This window comes from Dipodomys ordii, unplaced genomic scaffold (assembly GCF_000151885.1).
Source record: "Dipodomys ordii isolate 6190 unplaced genomic scaffold, Dord_2.0 Scaffold12, whole genome shotgun sequence".
In the NCBI taxonomy this organism is placed as follows: domain Eukaryota; kingdom Metazoa; phylum Chordata; class Mammalia; order Rodentia; family Heteromyidae; genus Dipodomys; species Dipodomys ordii.
The window spans coordinates 27,813,896-27,838,123 of NW_012267228.1; the positions used below are offsets into that span (position 1 = coordinate 27,813,896).

At 40.5% G+C, this 24,228-nt stretch overlaps 1 protein-coding gene across 1 annotated transcript in view; it reads right to left on the reverse strand.

Moving 5' to 3' along the window:
* Positions 1-303: 303 nt before the first annotated feature.
* Positions 304-24,228, reverse strand: part of Ube2e2 (ubiquitin-conjugating enzyme E2E 2) — a 248,404-nt gene continuing 224,479 nt past the window's right edge. The window contains exon 5 of the mRNA XM_013010609.1: positions 304-1,140. Within this exon, the coding sequence (XP_012866063.1) occupies positions 1,043-1,140 (98 nt within the window). The 3' untranslated portion in view covers positions 304-1,042. The remainder of the gene's footprint in view (positions 1,141-24,228) is intronic.

Here is a 24,228-nt window from a genome sequence, read left to right on the forward strand (position 1 = left end):
CAGCTCAGGCTGCACTTTAAGTTAAAGGCTATTTGTGGAGTCATATTTTAGCTGCTGAGTAAAGAAGGTTGAAAGAGCAAAGATGTCAGCGATAATGATAGCGATCCATTGAAACAACCGCAAAATCATCAGGCTATTGACAGCTGGAGATATTTCACATGCTAAGCAACTCGACTATAAAGAAACTTTAGCAGTCTAAGATGAAAACGACCCTGGACACTGCAATTGAATTAGTTAAGGCAAGCCTCACTGCAGGGCTATGCAGGTCACCAGGACACAAAGCAACTGCCTGGGTGCCAGAGGTGCATTTATCAGCCACAGTGATTTATTGAGTGCTTTAATAATACAAGTGCACATCAACCGATCCACAGTCCAAAGTGGCAGGTCCCTAAGAAATTTACAAGCACTTTAAGTAAATCAAAATACATATTATTTTGTTCAATCCAACAGTCTTCTGCATGGGGACAGAAGGCTAGTGATAAACAGGGTCTCAGTAATGCACAGTGATTCTGATTGAAGCTTTTGTACAAAAACTTGTTCCCAGTAGCATGCACCCACCGATAAAGACTTCAGTACAAAAAATTAACCCTAAGCACTACATTTAAGTAGAAACGAGATATAATTTTGAATGTGTTTTCCCAAAGATCACGTAAAAGAAAACAATCAAAATAAAACAAACAACAAAAACCAAAATGACACACAGTAATACAAAGCTTTGTAAGAAAGCTCTTACTATTACAGATTCAACATTGTTTGCACTGAAAACAAAGGTTCCCATCCACACTGAGATGGGGAAAAATATCTCAAATCTTTCAAGTTAACAGAAATCAAAAAGGGAAGAAAACTAGGGCGAAAAGAAGGAGGGAGAGAGAAAAGGGGAAAAAGAGGGAGGAGAGGAAGGAAACAACATACCATCTCAAAACAGTTCAAAATTTAATAAAAATAGGAAAACAAGAACGGAGGTGTGGAGGGGTGGGCAGGGATACTGATGCACTTGGTGAGTGTGCTTGCACAGGGCCGGCGGGGCTCAGTGAGCAGGCCCCTATGTGGCGTACCGCTTGGTCCACTGTCTGGCCATCCGGTCGTGCTCCGCTCTGTTGGTCATGTACTGTGTGGCAATGCTGCCCACCAGAGGGTCGGCTGCAAGGGAAGCAGAGTCAGGAGTCAGTCAGTACGTAACCATCCCTCTTCTCTTTTTGAGAGGCAAGGGTGTCAAGAAAGCTGGTCCTTTGCTCAGGACAAAAAGCTGCTGCTCTGGCGGGGAATGTCACTGCAGCACAGAAGACATTCCATTCATATAACCTGTCCCCAGAGTCCTTCATCTGTGCCTTCAGGATACCTTCTGTCAGGATTCTCAGTAAGCCTCTCTCCTGGTCCCCACCACAACCTTCCCTGCTCTTCTGCTCTTAAGTCCACACTTGACTGAGAACCTGAGCAGCCTGTGGGCTGGGGAAGCCAGGGTGGTGGAAGAGATCTCTATGGGGGAGAAGTCTGGATGGCCCAGGCAATCCCTTTACCCTTGATTAATACCACACATCAGCGGTGACCCTCAGCCCCTTACCACCTGCTCTGAGGGAACATTTACGGGCTCTCTCAACACAGCCAAGCACCAGCTGTTACAGAGAATGAAGATTTAAACTGGCAATACTGGAGGTAAGTATAAAATAGCTGGGAACTGGTTAAGCTACTTTAAAAAAAACCTGGCTTAACAGTATGAGAATGGTCAAAGTGTTGTTCAAAGTGAATGCATTATGTTACATTCTTACTAGCAATGCATAAATGTTCTAGTTTTCTACATCTTTACTAGTATTTGTTAGTATCTATGGATGCTAAATTTTATTTTGATGCTGAAGATCAAACACATTTTACCACTGTGATAAAATCCTAGCCCAATGAATGCTAAACTTTAAAGAGTAAACAGTTTATGTCTATTTAGCTTATTCCCATTAGTTAGCTAGTTAAAATTTTCTTTTAAATAATGATTGTTCCTGCCAGTTAGGAACAAATAAATAAATAAATAAATAAGTGTTCTTTAATTGAAGTCCCCTCCCCCCATTTGTAAGAGACAGAGTATCCTGATTCTCTCTTCATCTCCTTCTGCCTTTGGTAGAATAAAAATAACAATAACCTAACATTTGCAAATGTACAATTTTCTTAAAAACAATTTTTTTCCAGTCCCGGGGCTTGAACTTAGGGCCTAAACACTATCCATGAGCTTTTTTTTGTTCAAGGCTAGCACTCTACCACTTGAACCACAGCTCACTTCTGGCCTTTTCTGTTTAGGTGGGACTGAGGAATCAAACCCAGGGCTTCATGCATGCTAGGCAAGCACTCTACCATTAAGCCACATTCCCCAGCCCCCCAAAAATACTTTTTTAAGTTCACAGTCATCAAGTATAGTTACCCACTGTAAACTAAAATTCTAATGTACCAAACTCACTTCCATATAGCCTTGTCTTCTCACCCTCCTCTTCAGTGGTCACGAGCTAGGCAGGAGGTGTTTGTGAGAGGGGTATGCACACAACAGCCATGACCTAGACACCATCACACATATCCAAGTCATTTCTACCGCATTGGGGAGTCTGGACTTGAGCCCAGAGATATAAACACCTTGGCTCAGAGCCACAGCTGGACACGAGCCTCAGTGGGGTTAGTTTTCTAGATTACCCTGCCTACTCCTGACTATTGGAAATCTGGTCAAGGAGCTAGGGAGGTACATGGATGCTCTCCACATGGAAGAATGGCTGTCCACGGATGGTGTGGGTGTTGGGACTGAGCCCTTGTCCTTTTCCTCTCATCTAAAGATAAGTTACGGAATCTTCTATTAAAGCTGGAACCAACCAAAGAGGGCACTTACTAATCCCTCTAAGCTTGCCAACTCTCACCTCTCCTTAGGAGTAAGCAGCACTTCTCAGTGTGATACCACAAAATGAGTAAGACTGTCTGGGGCTCCACAGATGACCATGGAGAAAGTGTTAACTATTAAGTAAATTAATGAGTAATCAAGCCCATTGGTGAGAGGAACTTAGTTCAGTGACTCTCCAAGCCACTGCTGGGTACGGTAATATGCATTATGTCGGGGATGGCTTTACTTCTGGGAGTTTATTATCTATCTATGCTTTACACATAAAGCAGACAATATGATTTTCTCAAACCTCTTGCAATTGTTTTCTTTTAGTGTCTGAAGGTTTCAGTTCTTATAAAGATTCTTGAACTTAGTTTTCAGTGTTCTCCTGCTTTACAGACATTCTATCTAAACTTGTCTACTTGAATTAACTAATCTTGAATTAACTCCATGAGCAATTTGTCCTACCACCCAAGCAAACTTCATATATACTGCTTCTTCCCAGACCTCAACCAAGAGGACAGTTCTATTTCTAGGATTCAAACTCTTACTATGTCCCCTAGTGCCAGGTAAAGAACTATGTCTAAACAAACCATAATATATCATAGGCAGTAAACTGTTAACTGCTTTCTATTTTGCTTCTAGTAGAAAATGAGGTATCAGAGGCAAACCCACTGCTTATGATGAAATGAGTAGCGTTTTCTGGGTATCATGAAGTGAATAGAGTTCACTGGCCTTATTTTTCCTAACTCTGCTTGTCAGTCTTTTTTGTTGTTGTTGTTGGTCATGGGGCTTGAACGGTGGGCCTGGGCGCTGTCCCTCAGCTCTTCAAGCTCAAGGCGAGAGCTCTACCACTTGAGCTATAGCGCCACTTCCAGTCTTCTGGTGGTTTATTGGAGATAGGAGTCTCACAAGTTTTTCCTGCCCGGCTGGCTTTGAACCATGATCCTCAGATCTCAGCCTTCTGAGTAGCTAGGATTACGGCGTGAGCCACCGGTGCCTGGCCTGCTTGTCAGTCTTCTTGCCAGTTTGACCCTATTCCCTTTCCAGTCCTCCTCTCCCCTTCACTCTTTTCCCTTCCTTTTCTTTTCCTGTATTATTTCTGACTGGCCTGTACTTACACCCCTCCTACCTCAGTCTCCTAGATAGATTTAAAATGAGTGTGTGTGTATGTGTGTGTGTGTGTCTGCTGGTACTGGGGCTTGAACTTAGGGACTGGGCTGCATCCCTGAGCTCTTTTGGCCAAGGTTAGCACTCTACCACTTGAACCACAGGTCCACTTCTGGCTTTTGACATTTAACTGGACATAAGGAGTCTCATGGACTTTCCTGCTTGGGCTTCAAACTGCAATCCTCAGATCTCAGCCTCTGTGTAGGTATGAGCCACTGGCACTGGCTAAAATCATGTTTTAATGTCTATATTATATTACTTTAATTCTTTCTTATACGTTGTTAAAGATGGGAAAGTGTGTTACAGAAACCTGGCCTCATATTTGGGATCATGCAGATGATCCCAACAGTGGGAAGGACCATTCCCACAGCCACTTATAGGGGCTAGAACTCATAATAAAACAGCCTGATATTTATTCAAGTGAGCAAACCATGCAACAGCTTCCCCTCTTCCCCCTTTTCCTTTGTGTTGAGGATTGACAACATGAATCTAGGGGCCTTCCACTGTGATGCTAGGCTCTTTCCTTTCCCATTAACCTATACCTTACCCCCTTCACAGATCCTTTTTGAGTGCGTGCGTGCGTGCGTGCGTGTGTGTGTGTGTGTGAGTCCTGGAGCCTGAACTCAGGGCTTGGGTGCTGTTCCTGAATTTCTTTTGCTCAAGGAGAGTGCTCTACCACTTGAGTGCCACCACCAGCTTTTTGGTGGTTAACTGGAGATAAGAGTCTCATAGACCTTCCTGTCTAGTCTGGCTTCGAACGAGGATCCTCAGATCTCAGCTTCCTGAGTAGCTAGGATATAGCTAGGTTTGAGCCAGATTTTTTTTAGGAAATGCAAAAGCCACTGTAGGAATAAGACAGGTTAAGGCCCTAGTTTTTAAATGCTTGTAAGGTGGGCATAGTCACAGGTCCCTAAATGCACTTGGAATATTTTTGGAGGCTGAATTTTGGTGGAAAAATTGAATGCAGTAAATGCATCCAATTACAAAATCATATTTAAATTCTAAAATAGTTATTTTTATAGCAGCCTTATGAAGTTTAATTCAACCTCTGGTCCTGAGAGATTTAATGAATGCTTAAAACATCTCCACCCATTTTTTCTATAATTGGCTACATTTGTTTCTGGTGTAAATATGCTGACTAGATTTGCATAGTGATTATATATGTAGAACTGTATTTTCTGAGGAGGGAGGAAGAGGCTATGAATGAGAACACATTTACACCTGCACAAACAATTGTCTTTTTACTTGTAAAAGAAGTATCAGTTGTTCTAAAAGATTTTCCTGATTTCTTCTTTACAGACACACATATGGTTGTTCTTAGGAATGAAACACACACACACACACACACACACACACACACACACACACACTAGTGCTGGGGATCAAACACAGGGATACATTTATATTAGGCTGGCATGGTATCACTGAACCACATCCCAACTCTCAATCTTTGAACTGGACTCAACATTGAAAAATGAAAGGAAAAAAGGAAGAAAGGAAAGAAGGATGAAAGAGAAGGAAAGAAAAGACATATAAACTGGTCATGGCAGATAGGGCTGCCTTGACTAGTTTCTATTTTTGGAAGCAAGTATGTAAATTTTGATTAAAATAGGAAATGAAAATTAGCTTAGTAATTTAAATCTAATTTTCATTTTCACTAAGTTCAAATCTCTTAACTATCTTTTTGACACAAAAAGGCCCTTAGGGGAGGTGAGGGGAAGGGAGAGGGAGAGAGAAAGAAGGACAGTATGTATTGTGTGTGTGTGTGTGTGTGTGTGTGTGTGTGATGGTGGTGACAGGTACAAGGCAGAAAAATTAGGATGCGTAATGCCTTCCAGGCCCAATGGCTCTTTGAGATTGTTTGCCCCAGGAGTGATGTTAAATGCTTAATCAAATGGCACTTGGACCCTTTACAAGGCACATGATTCCACTAACAAGCCAAACCTCAACTTGTAATGAAGTTATAAACTAAAACAAAAATGAGTCTTTCTCTAGGGATAATGTAAGAATTAAATGTTAATTTCATTAGCTTGTTATTTTAATCTGCCAAAACTAAGGTCTAAAGAGCTCTGCCCTTATCCACAGCAAATCATCACATTACACTTGTGTTGAGACATTACTTTTCCTGTGACTTACTTGGTGGACCTCATTGGAATTTCTTAGATGATAATAAAATGAATCAAGGGAATGGGGATGTCTATGAAACTTGGTTTTCATGTTTGAAGTGGTTCACAAATAATATTTAGATGAGTGGATTTTAGTGGAGTCGTTTTGAAACAGGCATGTTAGGAAGTCCATACTGAAAAGGGAGTTCCTAGCTGATGGGTGCCTAAGAAACTGCATTATTCAGAATTGGCATTTCCTCATCCTTCTGTCATCACCCCCAATTTACCACAAGTTAGATTAAGTCTCTAAGCAAACCATGAGCACAACCGATTTTACAGGAACTCTGCCGATAGACTGACACCTTCAAACCCCTTTTCTTGGAGGGTGTTTGATATCAGGATAACACCACAGTCTGGATTCACTTACCAGAACTGCTTTCACATTATCTGTGAAGTGAAAAAAAGTATGTAAATAACACTAAATATGCCTGGAGGAATATAATAAAAGTGGAACGTATGTACTTATATGAGCTTTCATCCTGTCTCAAAAGACTTTTAGATATTAAGCAATGTACTTTCGAGGATGGAAGAGTATGCAAACCAGACACTACTGAGACTAACTTAAAGTCATGGTGAAATATTTTGGCCACTTGATTTGTTAGGGCATGAAGCTATTAATGATTTTGGCAGACATATTGCATTAGGCAAGACCTACCCTTGTTCAGCTACTACTGTAGACATGTCTTTGACAAAAGGATCTCTAATATGACCTTCAAGGGACATCACCCTAGAGAACAACAGTGAGAAATGCAGTAAGACAGGCCTTTGACAAGCTTCTCTTAGTCTTAGGCTAACCTGGTGTACTGATGAAAAGACTGGAAAAATAAAAGGCTAGATTGATTTTTGTAATAGACTTTGTCAGAACTCCATAAACTCCAAGAACACTAGTTAAACCTGGTTTTTGGACAAGGGCATAGAAAATAAAAGTAACAGAGCAACTTGCTAATAAGGGAGACATTGCTGTTGGGAAACGTTAAAGAGACATATCTGCTATACTCCTTATATGTCAAAGCGAGAAAATGGGAAATTAAGTCTCAAATGTATGGGTTATATTATTAATAAGTAAAGAGAGGAGTAATTCTACAGAGTATATTAATTATGTGAGCATTAGTTTAGAACCACAGAATGCTAGCATTTGCTTTAAAACTGTGTAGGATTTTTATAAGTTAATGTAAAATTCCCATGGCTCATTATTGTGGCTTATGCTTATAGTCCTAGTTACTGGGGAGACTAAGATTGGGAGGATCACAGGTTGAGACCAGCACTGGCATAAAGTTAGCAAGACCACATCTCAATCAATAAAAGATGGGCACCTGTCATCACAGCTAAGTAAGGAAGTAGGAGGACATAGTCCATCCTTAAAAATACCTACAGCAAAAAGGGCTAGAGATAGGTTCAAGTGGTACAGCACTAACAAGTGCCAAGGCCCTGAGTTCATCTCCCCAGAACTACCATTAATAAATGAATGACTAAATTTCTCCCTTTTGATAGGATAGGAAAAGAAATGCTAAATTTCTGAAATATACATAGCAAAAAGTGTATGATTTATTTTTTTTTGAGACAGTCTTGCTGTGTAGCCTGGGCTGACCTAGAATTCTCAACCTTCCCACCTCAGTCTCACAGGTGTTGGGATTATAATTGTGTGACATCAAGCAAAACCAACACACACACACACACACACACACACACACACCGCCATGCAATTCTAACCATAACTATATAAAGGGTGACTCTGTAGCACCAAATAAACTTGATCAATGCATATAATAGTCATTTTTATCCCAAATCTAAAACCACAAGGATTTTAACCCTGATGCCGTATCAACAATTCTGCTCTGTCTCTCCCTTCTTACTTTCCTCCTCTTGGCAGTACTAGGATTTGAATTCAGAGCCTGTTAGATAGGCACTGTTAGTATTTGGGCCATGTCTCAGCCTGTAACAAGCTTTCTTTTCATGTTATTTTTGAGGTAGTCCTGACTAAAATAAACTGTAGTATATATATTAAAGGTATGAAATATCTTATAAAATATGTTAGTAGAGTGAAACAAACAATTTTATACATCATTTCATGTTACTCATCCCTCTTTAAGTGCAGCTATAATTGTCATTAACCCAGAATCCTAATAAAACTACTTGTCGTACATTAGACTTTTAAAATCTTGTTCATTAGATATATTTGCTACCTTGCCTCCTTTGACTGTATTTCTTCATGTCTGTCCTCTCTCCCCTGTTCTGGTAGCTACTGCTTATTTTTCTCCATATATTTCATCTTTTCATAGCACAGACTGGCATTGAACTCTCAATCCTCCTGCCTATGTCCAAGCATGGGAATTGTTGGCATCTACCACCATGGTTGGCAGGTTATATGCTTTCTTGCTACAGTTATCTGACTTAAAAATATATCTTGGATACTGTCCTCTTATTAAATATATGGTTTGCAAAATATTTCTATCCTTATAATTTTTGTTGACTGTTTACTTTGTTATGCATAAGTTTTTTAGTTTGATGAAGCCATGTTTAATTTTGCTTTGGTGGTCTGATTTCTAGTGGGATATACAGGAAGTCACTGCTAAAGCTAATGTAAAGAAACTTCTCCTATTTTCTTCTTACATTTTCATTTGCCTTGAGTTCGTCTGTGTATGGCACAGGGTAAGTACACATTTTTGCTCTGCATGGTGGGAAATTCAGATTTCCTAACACTTTATTGAAGAGATTATTCTTTCCTCATGTGTCTTCTTAGTGCTCCGTCAAGATCAGCTGAACTGCATTAAATCTATTATACACTTGACCCTTGCCAAAAATGCTGCCTTACCAACAACAAACAGTGATTACTCTGTATTTTATCCATGGTGACCCCAAAGTCACTTTTTACTGAGGACACACTCTACTGGAGAGACGGCCTGCTCATGTGGACAAGCATCCCACAGCATTTTAAGTGATGCAGTACTTGAGAGCTCACTATCACAAGAACAGGAAATGGCTGTGTAAATTATTATAGTACTACAGTTTATACAAGTTAATTTCATTCAGGGATGCATTATTTTGTTTCTTTAAATTTTCTGACTGACAGTGGTGCCATGTAGAAGTCTTAGTAGTGTTAGTGTGCATATATGTAACATTCATTTTTTATAACTATCCTTTTTATTGGCATGCAAACAGTAAAAGGGGTTATACTGTATTAATTCCAAAGATGCAAATAATGTACACTGAACAAGATCACCTTTTGTAATATATTCCTTGTGCTGGTACTGGGCCTTGAACTCAGGGCTTGGGGGCTTTCCCTTAGCATTTTCTCACAAGGGTGGCACTCTACCACTTGAGCCACAGTTCTATTTCCAGTTTTTTATTTGATGGTTACTTGGAGATAAGAGTATCATGGACTGTCCTGCCCATTTCAGCCTTCTAAGGATCTAGGATTCCAGTTGTGAGCCACTGGCACCTGGCTCCCTTATTTCTTTTAAAAATAATATTTGCTCAGTTTCATTATGCTATCCTCTCTCTCTCTCTCATACACAGACATACTTTTTCATACTTTTTATGATAGATTTCTTTATAGTAGTAAATAGCAAAATGGACTATTGGCTACATATATTTTATGTATTTGTATGACATACCTAACTTTTTCTTAATGCTTTTGTTATTTGTAAGCTGTGGAGATCATCTGTGATTTTTTTTTTAAATAAATTCCTTACCAAGTTTTGAATTTAAGGGCTTGTGTTCTTCAACTTGCTAAGTCACATATCACTTGAGTCCTGTCTCTAGGTTGACTGGTTATTTTGTAGATAAGAGTCTCAAAGCCTTTTCTCCTTGGCTGGCTTTGAACCTTGATCCTCTGAATCTCAACCTATTCAGTAGTTAGGATTCTAACTGGGCTGCACGTGTTTTTTTAATTGTCCCAAACCTCCTCTAAGTATCTGTCTATATGTGCACCTTCAGAGATAAACATCTGGTTCAAAGGTACTACTTTGCAATATGGACACTTAGACAATATTACTCTTTGGATCCATGTGTCTGGAACACTGCTTCATTTATTTTATTCCCTTCAAGTTCTTTCATTCATGTTTTATTGCTCCTAGTAGATAACTCTTTCATCTCCTTGGTTAAATTTGTTTCTAAGTAGTTTTGCTGCTATTGAAAATGGTTTTTTTTTTTTTCCTTTTTTGGTAGGTTGTGATCTGTATAGAAAAAAATCTGTATAGAACAATCTTGATTTTATAGCCTGCAATTTTACTAAGTTCACTTCTTAGTATAGCTTTCAAAAAAGCCTCTGTATACCTAAAAAAATCCAAATAACTACTATTAATGATTGATAAAATGAGTATACAGTGTGTGTGGTAGTACATACCTATAATGCTAGCTATTCAAGCAGACCTTATCTAAAAAAAACAACATAAAAATATAAAAGGGCCAGGCACATGGTTGAAGTAGGCCCTGGGCTCAATCCCCCGCAAAACAAAACCTAAAATAAATTACACACATATGAATATATATTATATATACATATCACACACACATCCTCATGTCCTTCAGAAACAAACAAATGTCCAGAGTGTCCAGTTCAGGATGGTTAGTGTTAAGATTTGCTTTTGCTTATTCACATCAATGCTAGGTTAAACATCAACAACCAAAACAAAGGTCCTATGGTATGGCTACCAGTGTACTGGAATACAGACAAGGCTGAACCTGGTGACAATGATCTGTAATGGGAAACTGCACAGAAACTATGCTTCTTTGAATTTTTTTGAAAGGTCACATTCATTCTTTTTTTTGTTGGTCCTGGGGCCTGGGCCTGGGCTCTGTCCCTCAGCTCTTCAGCTCAAGGCAAGCGCTCTACCACTTGAGCTACAGCACCACTTCCGGCTTTTTTCTGCTTATGTGGTGTTGACGAATTGGACCCAGGGCCTCATGTATGCCAGACAAACACTCTATCACTGAGCCAACTCCCCAGCCAAAGAAAGTTACAAGTAATATTGTTTTGTTTTTGCTTTTGTTGGTCGTGGGGCTTGAACTCTGGTCCTGAGTGCTTCCCTCAGCTCTTCAGCTCAAGGAAAGCACTCTACCACTTAAGCCACTGCGCCACTACATTCATTCTTGACATATTATTTTGTTTACAAAAGTGTGACTAAATATTTCTATCACACTGTGAGAAGGAAATGTGGAATATTTTTATCTTCATTAATAATGGAATAAAGTCATTTATTTTTTGTCTTTATTTGTACAGACTATATTCAAACTTTATGACTTCTTGCCATTTTCCTCTTGAAGTCATCTTCGACTTTTACATATAAGAATTTAGGATGAGGGGGCTTGGCTTAAAATCCCAATACTGATATATATGAGACAGTAATATGTTTAGCAAGTTTTATTTTGCTTTAAATGTGTTAGTAACTATTAATACTGTCTGAAAACAGCAGTGGATGGCGAAAAACATGATTTGGAATATAGTCAACCAAAAGTTCAGTATTTCTGTGGATGACTTATGGCCATAGCTGTATGGTAAAAGCTTAGAATGACAGCTTAAGAGAATTTTGGATGGTAATTCAATTCACAGGGAAAAACTGAGGGGAGAGCTAGGGTCAGCTCCAAATTCAGAGATTCATGAAATCCAATCTTTCTTTTTCTTTTTTTGGTGTTAATCCTTGGGCTTGAACTAAGGGCCTGGGCATTCACTGAGCTTTCTTGCACAAGGCTAACAATCTACCACATGAGCCATACCTCCACTTCTGCTTTTTGATAGGTAATTGGAGATCAGAGTCTTAAGATTCTCAGATCTCAGCCTCCTGAGTAGCTAGGATAACAGATGTGAACCACTAGCATCCAGCCACAAAACTTACTTTTAAAAGTACAATTTGTAGCAGAAGCTACTGTGGAATCAGAAGCAGAATGTTGTTGTAATGTAGAGAAGCAGCAATTCTAGTTGTGCAGACTCAGCTCTAGAGTGACAACACATATGCTTCTTTCTGCTACAGCCTAACTGATTATTTCCTCAACTGCAAAAATGTTCATGCCCTACTTCTTTCTGTGACTGTCAATTTTTTTTTAAAGCTTTTTCCTTGTACCGAGATTAAAAAAAATCTCAATTCAGCCAAACAGAGTTTATCATGAAATCTGGGTTTAATTCACACCCTAGTTCCTGAGAACAGATAGGGGATATAGAAAGCTTTTACTGAGATTCTGGCTAAAACTATACCTTTCAGGCTGCCATACAAAATACCACAGATTAGACAGCAGCAATTTCTTAACTAGTTCTAGAGGCTGGAAAGTCTAAATCCTAAGTACAGGATAATTTGGTTTTTGGTCAGGGCTCTGCTCTCTTGCTACTTACTGAGTCTTCACATAGGAGGGGCAGGGGAGAGAGGAAGAGTAGGAACTCCTGTGTATTATCTTTGTGTGTGTGTGTCTGTGTCTGTGTGTCTGTGTGCTGGGCCCTGGAACTTGAACTTAAAGCCCTTGAGCTTCTTTTGCTACACCTAGCATTCAATTAATTACCTGAACCACAGTTCCACCTCTGTTTTTTTTTGGTAGTTAATGGGAGGTAAGAGTCTCGGGGACTTTCCCTGACTTTACACTATGACCTTTAGATCTCAGCCTCCGGACTTAGCTAGGATTATAAGGTGCAAATCACTCTTGTGTGTTATCTTACAATTCTTTTCTTTTTCTCATTAAGCCAGGACTTTGCATATGTTAGATAAATTCCCTAAAACCCCTTGATGTCTTTTTTTTCTGGAAAGGATGCTAATGTTTATAGATCTAGGGACTACCTCGTTATCTTTTAACCTTTATTAGCTCTTTATAAGCACTATTGCCACATACAGTCACATTAGTGCTTATGAGTGTTTCAACATATTCATTCTGGAGCATGGATGCCACAATCCAGTTGACAGGAAAGCCTTAGACTTGTTCTCCCTGAGCATGGGAGCAGTTACAGCAAACCAGGCTTTCCACCTTCTCATCTTACCTTGAGGGGTGAGGCCCTATGGTCATGTTTTTCACAGTCACCTCCACATTTTTTTTGCAGGGGAACCTACTGGAAGCCTTTCTAAACATACCACTCTCGGCTCCAATCAGGCAACTCAGCTGTGTGGCGCTGCTTATCTGTCACTCACCCTCCATTAGACAGGAAGTGGCTAGAAGTAGCTCCCTGGGGCAGGAGAGACAGCGGCCTCTGTAGAATACCCATCCCTCAGTGCCAAGTACAGTTTCTCTCAACTTTTGGCACTAAAAATAAATACCCTTTGAATTGAGAGCTTGAGGAATGCTTTAAAATTACAGTAATTAGTAGTAATTGCCCTGACTATCTATTAAAAGACCAATTTTAAATGATTACTAGTGAACAGGAAAGTTACTTTACATTTAGAAATCCGTGAGAACCGTATCTGACAAGAAAGTATGGAACTGAAATCCTGTTAAAAAGACTGAGGCAGATGTAGAATTGTTTGAAAAGACTGCTTACCACTGGGTGACTTGTAGAGTGCCTAACTGCTACGAGCACGTTACTTTATAGCCAGAGGTTTATCTTGGAAAAGATACTGGAAGCTTGCCACCACAGATGTCAATATTGGTAGATACTTTACTAAATGAAGAGAACCTAATGCTACACAGAATAAATACAGAAAACATGCATGTCTCACTCCTGGCTTCTGTGTAAAAGGTTCTGAAGTATTTAAAAACTACAAAGGCAGTTTTCTCTACCTCAGCCTAGCAGGGCCAACATTAAGTCCCAAATGAAGAGGGCTCCTGGAGGACACTGTAGGGTGTAATCTGCAGGTGTGTTACAACTGACTTGGGAGATAAATTAGTTTAGAAAAATTTCATACTTCAGGGTGATTTGTCTTATACCAGCTTCTGGAATGTTGCTCATATAATTTTTCTTTCGCTTCAAGTTCCTTTTGTATAGACTGACAAAGCCTCTGAATCGGGGTAGGGGTAGGGATGGGGATGAGGCACCTTTAGGAAGAAATAGATAATAGAGTGTAGAAATTGGCCTCCCAGGGATAATATGCTTGACTATTTAGGGACCTACCCTAGCAAAGGGAGCTGATGGCTCAGAAAGAACAGTTGCTTCTACCCCAGGTCCCAACTCTTGGCCTCTATTCTCTGAAGATGTGTAGATATGAGTCACCTGAGGGGATATATGCCACAGAAATGCTGATATAAGTGCTCAGGGCTCCCTAATAGGGAGGAACTTGTAGTCTTGCCACAACAAGGTGCGGGTGCTAAGTGGATTCTAAGTGTAGAGCATCACAAAAGAGCAGGTGTATAAGACTGAAGGCTTCAACTGCTGGCCGTCTGAAGCCTTCGTGGTAAGCAAAAGCCCTGATCTGTTTCCAGTCAACCTCCCCCATCTCTCCTCCCCTGCTAGAGGGTAATAGATTAACCTTTAGGGAAGTGGATTTTAGAAGGTAATTATTCATGTAAAAATGTATATGTAAATACAATACACACATACATGCACATATATTTGAAATTTATCTTTTAGCAATTATTATCTAGTATGTAGTTCAGTGGAATTAAATACATTCAAACTGTTGGCGGGAGATGATTACTATCATTACTTTTTGCAGTGCTGTAGATAGATCTCGGAGAATTAAGCAGTTCTACCTTCTGAAAGATACATCCCAGAGATTTATCCTTTTATTTTCAGTGCTGAGGACTGATCCCAGGACATCACACATGCTACTGTAAGTGCTGAGTGCGCTACGAGTGTGCTACATCCCCATCCTCTTTTTTTCCCCTAGGGGTATGGGGGGGCGGAGGTCAGACTGGACCTTGCACGTATATATTTTATCTTTAGGTCTGAGATATGTATCTCTTGTAAAAAAACAGAGGAGGCAGCACAGATTTAAAAAAAAATGCTTAGAATAAGGTGACTTTCTGAAAAGTTTTGTAGTTAAGATAGGGTTAGCATGAGGGGGGACAGAGAACATGCATTGTGGGTGCTTGGAATAAAGAAGCAGATTCATAATTAATTTCATAGTTGATGGGTTAATCCTAAATATTTAAATTTTCTCAAATGTAAAGCTAGGAGGCTAAAACAAATTGAACTTAATTATTTGTCTCCTTACAGAAAAAACAATTCCATCACATATGAAAACTTCAAATACAAAAGTATGAAGTTTTTTGAAGAAATTATACAGGAACAAAAAACCCCTGCTTTTATAGACATCTTAAAGGCCATGTCACTACACCTCACAGAGCTAATATGGGCCTTCAGTTGATTACATTTTATGTAATGACCCAGCTTTCAAAGTGTTTACAGAAATTTATATACAACATTTTCTCATATAATAATGTTGCAAGCTAGGGTCAGAGCACAGTTTTCAATTCGAAGATGAGGGCATCTATTTAGCTAAGGTCACCAGCTAGTTAATAAGAGAGCTGTTTCTGACAGCTTCAAAATTTGGTTTCTTGGACTTAAGTCTTTTAACATCGCAAAATATAACCTTGCATTGTGTTCCTGATCTGCCTGACAGTGCTAAGTTTTGTAAGGGGCATCAAAGGTTTGTTGAAAAGATGCATACAAGGGATGCTATTATGACTTAGAGAAGTCAGGCATAAATACAGTAAGGATTAGAGCTAAACAACATAAAATCATCTTGCACTGTTGGATCAACTTGAGTGTTTTCATTTCAGGCCTTGACAACTATATATAGGATAAAGAAGTTCATAACACCAGAGGTTATTATGTTATGTGTATGATAGTATTTTGGCAAGGGTACTTACAGAGAATAGCACTTTATATTTAATATGTTTTTCAAACTTGGCTTAAAAATGAAGCTGTTTAACTGGGGGAAAAGACCATAACATTAAGAAGAAATGTACTGACTGAACCTGGCAAAAATGCCAACATTACTCACAGCATTGAGCTACATTTTCAGAGTCAACATTAACTGTATCTCTTTAGAGTAATGACAGAAAACCAGAACAGGAGCCACTAGCTTGGCACGTTCTGTGTACTTGAATATCCTAAATTAGATTAGGAAATAGATAACGTACAATAAGTCTATGGTTATAGAAAAATAAAAATCTTCCAAAATAAAAACACAACTATGTATTTTTTACATTTTTTCAAATTATTTATTGTGATTAAGTGGTTACATAATTCCCCAAATTTCACAGTATTGTGGGATAGTGATGCTCAGTTAAAGTCACAAACACATTCTAACTTTCATGGGGCAAATTGTCTATCGTGCTCTATAACATTTGTGAGTTCTATGAGCTTTGCAATACAGTTATTTCTTCCACATTGGGTGATATGTACATTTCTGTTGTTTTGCATAGCATCAGCTGTTCCCTCCTTCCCACTTGTTCCCTCCCTCCCATCGCTGCCATTGAGTTGCTTAGTTCATTTTGGTCAATGTCCAGTACAGCTGATGGGTCCCATTGTTGTATGTTTTCCCCTGATTCCCTCTAGTTCTGTGTCGTCTTCCTGGTTTCCCTCTGGTGTGTACATATATACTATATATGTGATCATCAGCATGGGGTTATTTAGTAGTGATTCGACCAGATGAATGGAAGTCCTTTGTTTCTTAAGTCCTGTTAGTTTTGTCGTATCACCTAACATTTTGGATTTAACATCCACTTATCAGGGAGACCATGTGCTGTTTGTCTCTTTGCTTTTGGCTTACCACGCTCAACATGATTCCTTCTAGCTCCATCCATTTCCCTGAAAATGCCACTATTTTGTCCTTTCTAATGGCTGCATAATATTCCATTGTGTATAGATACCACAGTTTTTGGATCCATTCATCTGTGGTGGGACATCTGGGTTGTTTCCATATCCTAGCTATTGTGAACAGTGCTGCAATAAACATAGAGGTGCATGTGTCCTTCTATCCTGGTTCCTGTTGCTCAGGATAGATGTCTACAAGTGGTATGACTGGGTCATAAGGGAGGTCAATATTTAGTTTTCTGAGGACCCTCCAGACTGCTTTTCAAAGTGGTTGTATAAGTGTACATTCCCACTAGCAGTGTAATAGGGTTCCTCTTTCTCTGTATCCCCTCCAGCATTTGTCCTTGGCTGACTTGAGGATGTGGGCCATTCTGACTGGGGTAAGGTAGTATCTCAGGGTTGTCTTTATTTGCATTTCCTTCACAACCAGGGATGGTGAACATTTCCTCATTTGTTGCTTTGCCATTTTTATCTCTTTTTCTGAGAAGTCTCTCTTTAGTTCTCTTGCCCATTTAGTAATTGGTTTGTTAGGTTTGGGAGGGATTAGTTTCTTGAGTTCCCTGTATATAGTGGATATTAACTCCTTGTCTGATATATTGTTGGTAAATATTTTTTCCCAGTTAGTTGGTTGTCTTTTTTTTTTTTTTTTGGGTCCGGTCGTGGGGCCTGAACTCTGGGCCTGGGCGCTGTCCCTCAGCTCTTCAGCTCAAGGCTAGCGCTCTACCACTTGAGCCACAGCACCACTTCCGGCTTTTCTTTTTGCTTATGTGGTGCTGAGGAATCGAACCCAGGGCCTCATGCATGCAAGGCAAGCGCTCTACCACTGAGCTACCTTCCCAGCCCAGTTGGTTGTCTTTCTAGCTTGGTTGCTATAGCTTTAGCTGTGCAGAAACTTTTTATTTAAGGTAGTCCCATTTGTCAAGTCTCTCTCCAATTTGTTGTGACCCTGGGACTCTGTTCAGGAAGTTCCTGCCTGTGCCTGTAAGTTCAGGTGTCTCTCCTACTCTGTCCTGCAGTAGTTTCAGAGATTCAGGTTTGATGTTGAGCTCTTTAATCCATTTTGAGTTGACGTTGGTGCATGGTGATAGGCTAGGGTCCATTTTTAGTTTTCTGCATGTGGCCTTCTAGTTTTCCCAGCATCAGTAGTTGAAGAGGCTGTTTCTTCCACTGTATGTCTTTGGCTCCTTTGTCAAATATCAGCTGACTGTAGGCATGTGGTTTTATTTCTGGATCTTCTATTCCATTGGTCTTCGGGTCTGTTTTTGTGCCAGTACCATGCTCTCTTTGTTCTTATGGCTCTATAGTAGAGTTTGAAGTTCGGCATCGAGATCACTCCCATGTTATCTTTTTTGCCTAGAATTGTTTTGGCTATTCTAGGTCTTTTGTTAATCCATATGAATTTTTGGACTATTTTCTGTATTTCAGAAATGTATGTCATTGGGATTTTAATAGGAATTGCATTGAATTTGTATATTAATTTTGGCAGTATTGCCATTTTCAGAATATTAAGTCTGCCTATCCAAGAGCATGGAAGGTCTTTCCATTTCTTGGTGTCTTCTGTAATTTCTTTAAGTTTTTATAGTTTTCATTAAATAGTTCTTTTACATCTTTGGTTAGGTAAATTCCTAAATATTTTATTTTTTTGGGGGGGTTATTGTGAATGGGGTTGCTTCCTTTATTTCCCTCTCTGCTTGTCAGTGTACAGGAAGGCTACTGATTTTTGTGGGTTGATTTTGTATCCTGCTACTTTGTTGAAGTAATTTATAATTTCTAAGAGTTTGGGGATGGAGTTTTTAGGATCATTAAGATATAGTATCATGTCATCTGCAAAAAGGAATAGTTTAACTTCTTCTTTCCCTATGCAGATCCCTTTAATGTCTTTTTCTTGCCTTATTGCCCTGGCTAAGGGTTCCAGGACTATACTGAAGAGGAGTGGAGACAGTGGGAATCCGAGGAGTGGAGACAGTGGGAATCCTTGCCTTGTTCCTGATTTTAGGAGAATTGGTTGTAGTTTTTCCCCATTAAGTATAATATTGGCTATTGGTCTGTTGTATATGGCTTTTCTTGTTTTAAGGAATGTTCCTTCTATTCCTATTTTCTCCAGAGCTTTTAACATGAACAAATGTTGTATTTTATCAAAAGCCTTTTCTGCATCTGTGGAGATAATCATGTGATTCTGGACCTTGGCTCTGTTGATGTGTTGGATTACATTTATTGATTTATGTATGTTAAACCATCCCTGCATCTCTGGGATGAAGCCTACCTGGTCATAGTGTATGATTTTTTTTTAAAAAATGTGTTTCTGGATTCTGTTAGCTAGAATTTTGTTAAGGATCTTTGCATCTGTGTTCATCAAGGAGACTGGTCTGTAGTTCTCTCTTTTGGTTGGGTCTTTGCCTGGTTTGGAGATGAGTGTGATACTGGCATCGTAGAATGAGTTTGGGATAGCTCCCTCCTCTGCTTCTCTGAAGAGTTTGAAGAGTATGGGCATTAGTTCTTCTTTAAAGGTCTTATAGAATTCTGTTGTAATCCATCTGGTCCTGGGCTTTTCCTTGTTGGAAGACTTCTGATTGCTTCCTGTATCTCGTTGTAAGATATTGGCTTATTTGATTGATTTACTTCTTTGCTCAGTTCGGGCAACTTGTACTTCTCTAAAAATGCATTCATTTCTGCTAGGTTTTCTTTCTTTAGAGAGTATAACTTTTGAAAATAGTTCTTTATAATTGTTTAGATATCTTGGGTATTTGTTGTGATTTTTCCTGTGGCATCCCTGATCTTGTTAATTTGGGTTTCCTCTCTCCTTTTCTTAATTAATCTTGCCGTCAATTTTATTTATTTTTCAAAAAACCAGCTTTTTATTTTATTAATTTCATTTATAATTTTCCCATTCTCTATCTCATTAATTTCCACTCTTAATTTGATTATCTGGCTCTGTCTAGTAAATTTAGGTTCCATTTTTTCAAGTTTTTCTAGCTGTTTTAATTGCAACATGAGACTATTTACTTGGTCTGTCTCTATTTTCTTGATATGGGCACTGAGGGTGATAAATTTGCCCCTCAGGACTGCTTTGCTGTGTCCCACAAGTTTCTTTGTGATGTGTCTTCATTTCATTGAATTGTAGGAACTTTTAAATTTCTTCTCTAATTTCTTCTGTTACCCAGGTGTTGCTTAGAAGTATGCTGTTCAATTTTCATGTATTTGAGTAATTTCTGCAGTATGCTTTGTTATTGAGAACTAGCTTGATTCCACTGTGGTCGGATAGGATACAGGGGATTATGTAATCCCCTTGTATTGCATGAACTATGATATGGTCTGTTTTGGAGAAAGTTCCATGAGCTGCTGAGAAGAATGTGTACTGTATTGTTTTAGGGTGAAAAACTCTGTAGATGTCAGTTAGTTCCACTTGAAGTATGGCCTCACTTAATTCGGTAGCTTCTTTGCCAATCTCTGGTTGGTAGACCTGTCTTTTGGTGAGAGTGGGGTGTTAAAGTCTCCTAGTATTATCATATTGGGATCTATTTTATTCTGTAAGTTTGAGAGTATTTGCTTAACATATTTGGGTGCTCCAATGTTCTTTTTCTTTTGATTGGCGAATTAATTCCATTAATATTTAAGGATATTATACAGAGATGCATTGTGGTCCCTATCATTCCCTGTTTTCCTAAGTTTTTCTTCTTTCCTTTCCTCCTGTGTTTACTAAGTTAGACTTCTATTAAGTCAGTCCCTGTTCTTGGTTGCTTTCTTCAGGTTGTGTTCTCCCTCTTAGTATTCTTTGTAATGCTGACTTATTATTTGTGAATTCACTTAGTTTTTCTTTGCTATTAAAAATATTCATTTCTCCACTGAATGTGAATGCTAGTTTTGCCAGGTGTATCAGTCTGGGCTGGCAGTTATTGGTTCTCAGGGCTTGGATGGTACTTTGCCAGCCTTTCTTGCATTCAGTGTCTGTATGAAGAGATCTGCAGTGATTCTAATTCTTTTCCCCATTGTAGTATAGCTCCTTCTTCATTTTTGCTGCATGCAAGATTGTTTCCTTATTATTCATCTCTATCATTTTTACTATAATGTGCCTAGAAGAGTTTCTCCTGGAATCCTGCTTGTTAGGTGTTCTATATGCTTCTGTTATGTAGGTAAGATGTTCTTTTTTAATTAAGATGGGGGAAATTTTCACTGATAATCTTGTTGAGTAGGTGTAGCATTCCCTTGCTTTGATATTCCTTACCTTTGTCCACTCCAATTATACGAAGGTTAAATTTCTTGGCACTATCCGCATGCTCTTGGATTTTCCTTTGGCATAATTTAAGTGATTTTTCCATATGTGACTTTTTGGTCCAGTTGGTGTATTCTGTCTTCTGTATCTGACAGTCTAAATTCCATTTTGTTCACTCTGTTAACTATGACTTCTATTGTGGTTTGCATGGAGGAAAGGGACTCATTTATGGATTCAATGTTGGTTCTCAAAGTACTAATCTTACCTCTTAGTGAGGTGTGTACTGCCTCTATTTTTGTGTGCACCTCTTGTTTGAGACCCTGCATCTCTTTCAATAGTTCGCTCCTGTATTCTTTAAATTTCTAGTCTATTTCTCGCTTTTTTTTTTTTTTTGGGTCCAGTCGTGGGGCCTGAACTCTGGGCCTGGGTGCTGTCCCTCAGCTCTTCAGCTCAAGGCTAGCACTCTACCACTTCAGCCACAGCGCCACTTCCGGCTTTTTTCTTTTTGCTTATGTGGCGCTGAGGAATCGAACCCAGGGCCTCATGCATGCAAGGCAAGCGCTCTACCACTGAGCCACCTTCCCAGACCTCGCTTTAATTCTTGAGTCACTGCCTCCAGCACCTCTTGGATGTAGCTTTTATCTTCCATTCCTGCTTTGTTCCCACTGGGGCTCTCCCCGGGGTGGCTGCTGGCTTTTGGGGGTAGCTTGCTATCCTGGGTGCTGATAAACCTTGTAATTTTTCTCTGTGACTTTTGCATGAGGATTCAGGGATTACTGGAGACTAATCTGAAATTTTGTTTTGGTCAATAGGTGTCTGTCTTTGCTTGGTTGCTGTTTCTGGGCTGGTGGAGAGTCTGTACCTGGTCTTGGTTCTGTTGGGGGCCGACCTCCAGCTGCTGGTCTGACCCACTTAGGGCTCTCAGCTCTCTGCTGTAGATCACTGGCAGCTCCCACCTTTAGAAGGACTGAACAGCCTAGACTGCTCCTGTTTACTCCTACAGGTACTATTGGCGAGATTGAATGTGCTAGATATATTCTCCCAGTTGCTAGAGTCTGCTATGAGCTCCTGATTTTTTTTTTTTTTTGGCTGTTGTGGGCCTGAACCCTGGGCACTGTCCCTCAGCTCTTCAGCTCAAGGCTGGCGCCCTACCATTTGAGTCAGAGCGCCATATCTGGCCCTTTCTGCTTATGTGGTGCTGAGGAATCAGATCCAGGGCCTCATGCACACAAGGCAAGCACTCTGACACTGAGACACCCTACCAGCCTGAACTCCTGACTATGTGAGGTGCTGGTGGCCTGAGTTGTCCAATTCCTGGCCTGGGATAGATGGGTCAGGTTCTGATGGGGTTTGGGCTTCTGGTTCTCTGCCTTGGACACCCAGGTCTTTTGCTGTCACGGGCATGATTCCTAGGGAGTGCAGTTCCCTGTTTTCCCCCCTCTGCTGAGGCGTATGCTCAGCTTCTGACTTCAATCAGGAGGAGTTGGTTGTGTTGCTCAGGCACCGGATCCCCAGGCCTGGTCCTGACTCCTGATCCCCGGCCTGGGGCACACCAGTTGGACCTGTGCTGCTGTGTATCCCACCTGGGTTACACAGCCTGGAGTACACAGTTCAAGTTTCTTCCACTGTTGGCTGTTGTGACCCAGGGGCGCTGTTCCTGGCTTGGGTGTTTAAGCTCCCTTCCAGGGGTGCTCTTAAAATAGCCTGGCTGGCTGGATATGCTCCACAGGCTTGTGGAGCTCTCAAACAGTTCTCAGTTTTAGTGGGTCCTGTAGTTCAGGTATTAGGGTAGGGGTCTGGATCAAGGTCTGGGGATTCCTACCAGTTCTGGTATCCCTTGAGGGATATAGTGTCCCCTGCAGGGTACTCACCCTAGAGCTAGTTGTTCTTTCTGTGTGATGTAGGTCACTGGTTGCCGCTGCAATCAGAGTTCAATTGAGATGCTTGTGGGCTGGGCCAGGCGGTGGTGGCTCTGTGTTTCTCCTCTGTCTCTGCCTCTGTTGATGCTGTTTGGGTCTTGGGATGGGCCTCCGGACAAGGGGTGGGAGAAAGGTCTCTGTGCAGGTTCTGAGCACTGGGGTTTGTCTCTGTTTGCACTTTCCAGATCAGCACCAGTACCTTGCAGATCTTCTGCTCTGGCGTTCTGTGGGTGACCCGTGTAGTTCTGGGGTTCCCGCCGTGGGGCCTAGTGGCTTTGGCGGAATGGAGCCCCTCTGCTCAGAGAGTGGTGGTGGTGGGATCTTTGTGCAGGCTCCCGGCTTGGAGGTTTCTCTGTTCGTCATGATCAGTAGGGTACCTCAGGTGTCTTCTGCTTAGGTGATCTGCAGACAACCCCCTGTATCTCTGGGGACTCTGGTAGCACTCACCGGGCTGGGCTGGCCGCAGCTTGGCACATTGCCACACAGCCAGTAAAGGTTGGGAGGGGTCTTCACACTTCTCTGTTCTGAAATTCTTCCTTTTCTTTCTTTCTCTCCCCCCCACCTTCTGTTTTTCTCTGGGTGTTCTCTTTTTGTGTTATCGGTCTCTTGGGGAAATTAAGCATTGGAACTCGAACTCTCTTTCTGGGGAGAGCTGTGGCATTTCCCTACTGTCCCATCGCCATCTTGGGCCCCCTCACAGCTATTTTTTTTTTTTTTTGGGTCCAGTTGTGGGGCCTGAACTCTGGGCCTGGCGCTGTCTCTCAGCTCTTCAGCTCAAGGCTAGTGCTCTACCACTTGAGCCACAGCGCCAATTCTGGCTTTTTTTTTCTGCTTATGTGATGCTGAGGAATTAAACTCAGGGCCTCAAGCATGCAAGGCAAGCGCTCTACCACTGAGCCACCTTCCCAGACCCACAACTATGTATTTTTAAATTAAAAAACTTACTTGCTTTTAAACATCTTACTGGGTGCAAGAAATACTAAATAAAGAGTTGAGAGAGAAACAACGGAAAATCAAGGGGCTAGAAAATGCACGAGAAGATACCTGTTTATGGGAAAATGGATAAGGAAGAAGAAATAACCTAATAATGTTCTTCCTAAAAAGAGCAACATGCTATAGACTTCCTTAATCACTTGATTCAGTTCAGTGATTTTTTTTTTGTCGGTCGTGGGGCTTGAACTCTGGGCCTGGGCGCTGTCCCTCAGCTCTTCAGCTCAAGGCGAGCGCTCTACCACTTGAGCTACAGC